Consider the following 8620-nt stretch of genomic DNA (forward strand, 5'->3'; position numbering starts at 1 on the left):
CTTCAGAATGGACTGGTTGGATCTCCTTGCAGTCCAAGGGACTCTCAAGAGTCTTCTCCAACACGACAGCTCAAAAGCATCAATTCTTCGGCACTCAGCCTTCTTCACAGTTCAACTCTCACATCCATACATGACCACAGGAAAAACCATAGCCTTGACTAGACGAACCTTTGTTGGCAAAGTAATGTCTCTGCTTTTGAATATGCTATCTAGGTTGGTCATAACTTTCCTTCCAAGGAGTAAGCGTCTTTTAATTTCATGGCTGCAGTCCCATCTGTAGTGATTTTGGAGCCCAGAAAAATGAAGTCTGACCCTGTTTCCACTGTTTCCCCATCTATTTCCCATGAAGTGGTGGGACCGGATGCCATGATCTTCGTTTTCTGAATGTTGAGCTTTAAGCCAACTTTTTCACTCTCCACTTTCACTTTCATCAAGAGGCTTTTGAGTTCCTCTTCACTTTCTGCCCTATACAGTGGAAGTGAGAAATAGATTTAAGGGCCTAGATCTGATAGATAGAGTGCCTGATGAACTATGGAATGAGGTTCGTGACATTGTTTATTATAAACATAACATAATCACATTATAGAAAATTTGAAAGACAAAATAAACCATCCCTGTTTCTACTAGTGTTTTGCAGCCATTGTTTTGATGTGTGTTCTGTTACGAGTACTTCTGACAGAATCGTCATTTGATACTCGTATAACCGAGCTGTTTCCGTATTGCTGCCCTGTGTTCATAACTGTGATTTTTAGTGACTGTTTAGGCCATTGAGGGGATGTGTACCAAAATGCACTGGAACTCACTGTCGCTGGGTATTTAAGTTGTCCCCTGCTTTTTTCCCCCCTGTTGTAAATACCAGCGCAGTGGATACTTTCGCAGATGCAGATTTTCACATGTTTTTGTCATGTTTCCTTTGGATGGCTTCTCAGGCTGTCTCAGAGAAACCAAGGTTAACCGTGGCGCCTCGTTTGCCTGGGACCGAGCCGGCCAACGTGGGGGTGACCGCTCCTTCTTGTGCTGTGACACGCAGCCTTGTCACTAAAGCAAACAGGACTTCACAGACGATCCAAAGTAGTGGTGACTCTTGGCCTCTCAGAGGGAGTGGCCAAGTTTTGTTTTTGTTTTTTAGTCTATGAGGTATTTATTTAATGTGTTTGTTTGAAGCCTGAAATAAACCTCACATTGAGAGCCTGGGCGGAGTGGAGGGTGGGAAAGCAAGGAAAAGTCGCAGTAAACTCAAGCAGAGCCGAGACCTGGGAGATGCATGGAGAGGGGTTGCCAAACCAGTGAAAACAAGTATGTTTTTCAAGGCCCTCTCCCCGCCGCCGCAGCAGAACTCCAGCCCAGCTGTACCGCCTCGTTTTCTCAGCCCCTCACAGCCCAGCTCCACCCAGTGCCCCCTTTCCTGGAGCTGTATGGCCTGAGCTTGCCTGACCAGGCCTGTGCTCGCCTTCCTCCGAGCCCGCCCAGCCTCCTCTCCCCTCCCATGGTCACTCGTGCTGTGTGCTTGTCTCAGCTCCCAGACTGTGGTCTCCTGAAGGGTAGGAGCTGCACTCTGTTCCTCTTGGTGTGTCCCTCACCCTGTGTGTGGCTGCTCACTGCATGAAAGGAACTGAGACCAGGCGTGTTCTTCTTGTTATAAATTCAGGCAAGGGCATGAGCCGGTTGAGTCCTTTGGGCACTGAGGGGGTGTCAGCTTACTTCTTGGTAGGTGAGACTTAGCTTTCACCATGCTTTTAAATGCTTGACCCACTTACGAGCTGGCTGAGGCTTGGTGAGTGGGAAGGAAGATTCCTGCTGTTGGCTTATTTGTGACTCGAGGGGAAAGCTGAGGGTCCTCATTCAGGCCAGTCAGTGTGGTCCTTACTCACAAGATTCTCTGCCAGTGTCCTTCCAAGGGTGTTCACCCAGAAGGACTGCTTTGAAGTTCAGGAACAAATAGCCGAGCAGACCCAGTTGTCCTGGTTGACCCCTCAACCCCATGTTGACCGAGCATCTTCCATCGGTCAGCCCCTGAGCTAGGCTTTGGGGAGACTCTGCCCACGCAGGTTTACCACTTGTGTTTTTGGAGAAAGACAGATTTGGATTCAAAATTGGGCTCAACCACTATAGTCCCTGAGGTCTTGGAGGAATTACTTCCTCTCTCTGAGCTGGGCCTTTCTTCATCCTCATACTCCTCCTTCACAGGATGGTTGTAAGGTTGAATGAGGAGGTAGGCTGTAGCTTTTCTCAGCCAGGGCCTCTCAGCTGAGCCGCAGAACACAGAAGCTGATTGGAACTACTGTTTTCTCCATTTTCCCAAGGATGGAACATCACCAGGACTGTTCTGATACACAGGAAAGAAGGCAGGTCATTGCAGACAGTGGATGGCCTGGGGCAGTGGGGCTTGACTCTCTCGAGGAACCAAGTTGAGAAAGGCTGGTAGAGCCTTCTTTTCTGGTGGTGTGACACAGTGGCTGGTTCTGGGATGACTAGCAGCAGTATCATTGCGTGATGAACCTGTGCGTGGTAGACACTCTGCGTGTCAGCTCCCGTGTCCGTCCCTCCTCCTCCCTTGCTCTCTCAGTGGGCCTCAGCTTCTCTTAAAACCACACACATCTGTCAGAAAGTGCCTAGTCTCCTCAGATGGAAAGCACCCATGTCTCCCAGTGTTCCAGGCTCCTTTCCCCAAGCAGAGTCCTCCTAGGCCCTGGGGCTGCCGCTCTGATGCAGGCGGCCCTCCCCTTCTCTGTGCCTTGGCACTTGGGTAGCACCTCGTAGAGAAAGCAGAGAAGGGCTGTCAGCCTGCAGTCCTTATTCCAGACATTACCTGAGCTTCTTCTTGCATCAGGCCCTCCACCAAGCACTAGGAGCCAGAAGTATGAACTAGATACAGAGGCACCTGACTGCAGTTTACAGCCTGCTAGAGGAGACAGGATTTGTTTGTGGTGAGCCTGATTAGGGGTCCAGGGCCAAGTCCTTCAGATTGTTGAGAAAGAAGAGGGGTCAGTTTGGACAGGGTGATCAGTCCCCCCACCCTCCAGAATCCTCTTCTGGCTAACCTTGGTAAGAAAATGACATCTCTTCACAGGTATGGAGGCTGCCTATTTAAGGTGTACACCTCAGCCAAGCGGGTATGCTGGCTCCTGACACTGCTACCACGGCCGCCCCTCTGCCCTTGTCCTGTAGTGACAGACTCGAGTAACTCATCCCTTGGATGGTGGATCTGATTTCAATGACTTCAGCTCACTTACTGGGCTATGACTTGATGTCTGCAGAGTTTGAAAGGGGAACAGATACTGAGCCCTAGATCCTTCTTGCAGGAAGCCAGCCCAGTAATTCTGGGAGAAATCTGCTAGTCATTCAGCCAACAAAAAAACCTCAAGGCCAGTTCCTCCAACTGGCCTCTCGAGCCTCACCTTGTCACTTTGTCCAAATTGCAGGAGCCACCTGGCAAGGATGGTGTCCAGCAGAAAGGATGCGAGGGAGACAGGAAGTGGGTTGAGGCTGTGTGTCCAGCTCTGGGCCAGGCCCTGGGGCCCTGCAGACACAGGCTTGCCCTCTAGGGCCTGATGGCCTCAGTGCGAAGATGGCAGAATGTGTGAAAGAGGCACGTTCTGGGACTTCCCAGGTGGTCCAGTGGCTGAGACTGAACTCCCAGTGCAGAGAGCCTGGATTCCATCCCTGGTCAGGGAACTAGATCCCACACGCCACACCAAAGATCCTGTGTGCCACAACTGAGATCCGGCACAGCCAAATAAATAGATATTAAAAAAAGAGAGAGAGGCATGTTTAGCGCTGACCCTTGGCTGTATAAATGTTCAGATAAGGGAGCCAGACCTGCAGGGTGGTGAATATCCATTTCTATGTTTGAAAATTGAGGACTGGCTCTCTGAGAGTCTGTCTACCATGAATATGTGTTTAAGAATCCAATCTGTGGAGGCTTGCTGCTGGAAGGGAAGCTGGGCAAGAAGGCCAGGAGCATCTGGATGAGCCGTGAGAGACTACGGGTGAGGTGTGCCGACAGGGGAGCCTCGCTGAGGCCTTGTAACGGGGCCTTGGCAGAGTCTGGGGGCAGCTGTTTCTCCCAGAGGCATCGCTGTTGGGCTGGACCTGAGCCCCATACCTGTTCTGTGTGGGGAAGGGAAGGGAGTTCGAGTGTGCAGGAGCTGCGTTAGGTGCCCAGCCCGGCCCCAGGCCAGCACCGGCAGAGAGGATGGCAGGGAGCCCTGTGTGAGGCCCTCAGCCTGAAGGGTTGGCCTCTGGGAAACGTAAGGATGAAAACTTGGGGAAAGGCTGTGTTCTGAGGACATTTTTGGATTTTTTTAAAAGAATGGAGGGGGCGGAAATCCCAAAACATCATTTTCTTGGCGTTTCAGCTGAGTCCTTCATATCTGTATTCCTCGCAAGTGTGCATGGTTTAATAAAATCAGCACTGGCAGCCAGCAGCATGTTTTTGTTCCAGAACTTTAAATTGTCCTTTAGAAAATGAGAGGAATAAATGCTTTCTGTAAAATAATAAAAATAACTAAACAGTATAGAAAGGTTATAAAGTGAAAAGTATCCATTCATACCACCTTATTTACCCACCCTCCCCCACCCACTTCCCCCACCAAAAAAACAAACCCTCCCCGAAGGTAAATACTTTAAACGAGTTTATTTTACTTTATTTTTTAAAAACATTTTTAACTTTGTTTCAAAGTTAAACTCAAGACACATTGACTTCATAGGAAATCCACTGAGAAATGTGTTTCTAGGCTGAATACCTGTTTCCCCTTAGTCTTCCCTAACAGAGCATGTACACGTTAATCACTGTCATTTTATAATCACGCTGGTCCACCCCACGTAAACTGCGTGCGGTATTCTGAGTGTTCTTAGTTACACCCTCAGTTTCACTAACTGCACAAGGTTTTCTGGGATAACCTATCATTTGAATTCTTTGGCTACTTTTGAGGGTGAAATCCAAAGAACTCTTAAGTGAGTCTCCTCTAGGAGGTGGGGGTTATTTTATAGGTGTTAGCAACTGGTACCTAGGCTGTGCTGATCCCATCTGGCATCTCTGGAAGACCACCTGTAAAACCATAGTATCATTTGATTCATCAGTCAACCAAGTGACTCAAAACTGAAAATTAAATTTAAAGAAAAATAATTTAGAGGAAAAAAGACAATCAAGACAATCCTAGAGGAACTCATTCTAAGCAGTCAGTCAGTCAGTGTGTGTGTGTGTGTGTGTGTGTGTGTGTGTGTGTGTGTGTGCAAGGCACACCAGATCCATTCAGTGCAGGCTGGTGAGTCCCAGATGACTCCCCTTTCCAGGAAACAGTGATCTGAGGGAGCCGAATCTGGCAAGTGGCCAGTACCAGTAAAGAGCAGCCATAAAGTGGTGGGGACATTTATATTCAACCCCCCTCTGGAGTCAAACCTACAGGTGCCAGAATTCCCTGATGGTTCAGTAGTTAGGACGCAGTGCTCTCACTGCCAAGGGGCCAGAGTTCAATCCCTGGTCAAGGATCTAAGATTCTACATGCTGTGTGGGTACAGTTTTCTTTTTTTTTTCCCAAAAAACCAAAAAGACCCTGCTGGCTCCCTTGGGTCCCGCAGAGCAGTCAGGTCCATTCAGAAGAGGACTGTAAGCTAGTAGACTTCCCCACCTGCTAACACATCATTTCACTTTGCTTTACTTCAGCCTGAATACTGCTTGGACTAGTTTTCAGGCTAAACCATCTTAAATCTCCTTTCTTTTTTGGGGGGGGGGCCCACACTGCATGGCTTAGGGAATCTTAGTTCCTCAACCAGGGATTGAACACAGCCCCAGCCTTTGGCCCACCAGGGAATTCCCTAAACATTATGAATTTCTCAGGGGCTCCAAAGGGAACACCTGTGTTGTCTTTTCCTGGGCCTCAGAATGTAAACCTTGCTTGGGGTCTCTTCTGGCAAGTCATCTGGGCTGCAGCCCTCCTTTTCCAGCAAGGGAGAAATGACTGCAGGTGTGGTATGGCAGGGGCTGGGTACAGGAGCCTTCAGGAGAGGCTCTCCAGGACTCTAGGAAGGGCCATCAACAGCCTTACTTCAGCCAGGTAGCCCTGGGAGGGGCCTAGAGACGGTGGTCTCCCTCCCCATCATCAAGACTCTCCTTTTTCCCCAGCATCTGATGACTCTCTTCTCACCTTCTCAGGATCCCTCTGTGACCCAGCTGACCAATGCCCCACAGGGAGGCCTGGCTGAATTCAACCCTTTCTCAGAGGTTGGTGGGCATGCCCTCTTTTTGAGTCTCTGGGTTCTCTGGGTGGTGCTGGCATCTCTGGGTAAGGTGACTTGGCAGAGACAGAGAAGTTCTGTTCCTCAAAGATACAGTCCTAATGTGAACTCAGGGGGGTGGGGTACGGAAGAGGAACCCATCCATTGTCCCCTCAGGATCCATGAGCTGGGGCGCTCCCCGAAGAGGAGGGCCGGGCAGTGTTGGAAAGGTCTGGATCCAGGGTCCTGGGTTAGGCCTCACATTGCCCAGAACCTGAGGCTTGTTGGCCACGAAGCTACAAAGGCAGGCGCAGGGCAGGCCCAGAGGGAGCGCCCCTCACAGGCAAGGGCACATCACTCTCCCGGCTGTGAGTCTGTCCCCACGTGGCCAACTGGGGGAGGCCCACTCACCTCCTTCTTCCACTCTGCCCCACGCAGACAAATGCAGCGACGACGGTTCCTGTCTCACAGATGCCCGGGGCCTCGCAGCCGGCAGTTCTCCAACCCTCAGTGGAGCCCACCCAGCCAACCCCCCAGGTACCGTTGACAAGATCCCTTTGGCCTCTCCTTTCCAGAAAGGGACACACCCAGACTGGTGGCTGAGCCCCGAGATTGAGGAGGGGCAGAGGGCTTTCATCCTGGGCTCCCCTTCCAGGGCCCTCTGGGTCATCTCCTGGGAGCTGGTCACTTGCAGGTGGAGGGTCTGCTCTACCAACCTATATCCTCTCCCCCAACCCCGTGACCACCACCCAAAATAAGCTGTACTCACCAGGCCAGGCTCCTTGGTGGCAGGAAGAGCATTTACCCCTATTGTGTCCTTCCAGAACCTCCTCCGGCCTTTGGTTCGTTCTCTCTTCCCCAGGGCCCAGAATCTGTCTTCCCCTCGCTCTCCCTTTTTTTTTTTAAACCTCATTTATTCCCGCCCGCCTTCCTGCGCTCCTCTGTCCCTCCACCAGTACTCTGAGCCTTGTGTGCTCTGTGCCCGACTCTCCCCTCCATGCCTCCCAGCCCCACCGCCCGCTCCTCGTGGCCCCTGGTGAGCGTGGCCCACAGTGGAGCTGTGTGTTGCAGCTCCTGCTTAGACAGGCCAGCAGGTTCCTGCCCACCAGATTCCTGGCAGTGAGTGAGCTCTCAGAGAGGCAGATGCTGCTAGGAGGAGATAGTATTCTCAGAGACAGCTACCTGCGAAACCTGCCAAAGGTAGGCGAAGAGTAGATGAGCACGAGGGAGGGCAAGGTGCCCAGAGCCCAGCCAAGCTGGGCTGTGGGCGCCAGTGGGCCCCAGGCTGCTCCTGTCGTCTGACTGGACTTCTCTGAACGTGCGGCCCCTGCCCAGTCCCCTGGGCCCCACCCCTGGCCCTAGAGCTCTGTGGAGGTGAGGCGAGACTCAGAGGCAAGAGTGACTTCTGTCCAGCTGGGTGGTGGGCTATAGGGATCTGGGCCTACTCAGCTGAAGTTGCAGACTTGGGGAGAGGAGGCTGAGACCCCAGTGTGGTCTAGTGTGGCCACTTCTGGTCCTGCTTCTGCCCCCACTGCCTGAAATTTACCTCCTGGGACTTGCCTGGCGGTCCAGTGGTTAGGACTCCACACTTCCACTGTAGGAGGCATGGGTTCAGTCCCTGGCCAGGAAGCCAAGACTCCCCCCACCCTGCCCCCCGCCCCCCTGCCGCCAAAACAAACAAACAAAAAATTTACCTCTTGAAGGCAGCCGTGGCCCTTTGGAGAATTCCTTTTAAAGAGGGAGAGGTGTGTGTGTGTTGCATGTGCTCACACACGCATGCGCAGGAATGCCTGCCTTATTATTCCATGAGATGACCAGTTTGATACCTGTTCCCTAAGGAGGACTGTAGACTTCAGGAGGAACCAGGTCCCAACAAGGGGAGCAGGGCCCTAGGCTGGAACGCCGTGCCCAAGCCCAGCTCTGTTCAGCCTTATGTGTAGTCTCCTAGCGCCTTCCCTGCTCTGCCTGGAGAGGGATAAAGCTTGAACTCTGCACACCGTGCAAGCAAGGCCAAGCACAGCCAAGCCTAAAGGGCTGCTGGGTTGTACTGGGGCACACAGTTCAGTTGTGCCTCTGGGCAGCTCCTGGGTGGGAGGACAGTGCTTAAATATAGATCCCGAGGCTCTGGGCGCACAAGGCTGCCCTCAAGTATCTCCCTTCCTCTCTCACTGCTGGCGGGTCTGCACTGTTTCCCCTTCACACACACACACCCACACACCTATGCACGCACATTCCATGTTCTTCAAATGAGGCTTGAGTCTCTGGCTTTCCAGCTATAGGTTGGTCTCTTCTGAAGTCTTTTTCCCTTTGCTGTTACCTCAAAAGTCACTTTGAACTTTGCCTGACTCCAATATGGGGATAGTTCCCATCTCTTTCAAGCTGAGGGATACAAGGGAGAGGAGAA

The 8620-nt window shown here is 51.8% G+C and overlaps 1 protein-coding gene across 1 annotated transcript in view; it reads left to right on the top strand.

The window, feature by feature from the left end:
* The window catches only part of SCAMP2 (secretory carrier membrane protein 2), a 25950-nt gene that overhangs the window by 7003 nt on the left and 10327 nt on the right, over positions 1 to 8620 (top strand). Inside the window, exons 2-3 of the mRNA XM_010843345.1 lie at positions 6155 to 6223; positions 6655 to 6753. Of these exons, the coding sequence (XP_010841647.1) occupies positions 6155 to 6223; positions 6655 to 6753 (168 nt within the window). The remainder of the gene's footprint in view (positions 1 to 6154; positions 6224 to 6654; positions 6754 to 8620) is intronic.

The sequence above is a fragment of the Bison bison genome, unplaced genomic scaffold (genome assembly GCF_000754665.1).
Source record: "Bison bison bison isolate TAMUID 2011002044 unplaced genomic scaffold, Bison_UMD1.0 scf7180017864181, whole genome shotgun sequence".
Classification (NCBI taxonomy): Eukaryota; Metazoa; Chordata; class Mammalia; order Artiodactyla; family Bovidae; genus Bison; species Bison bison.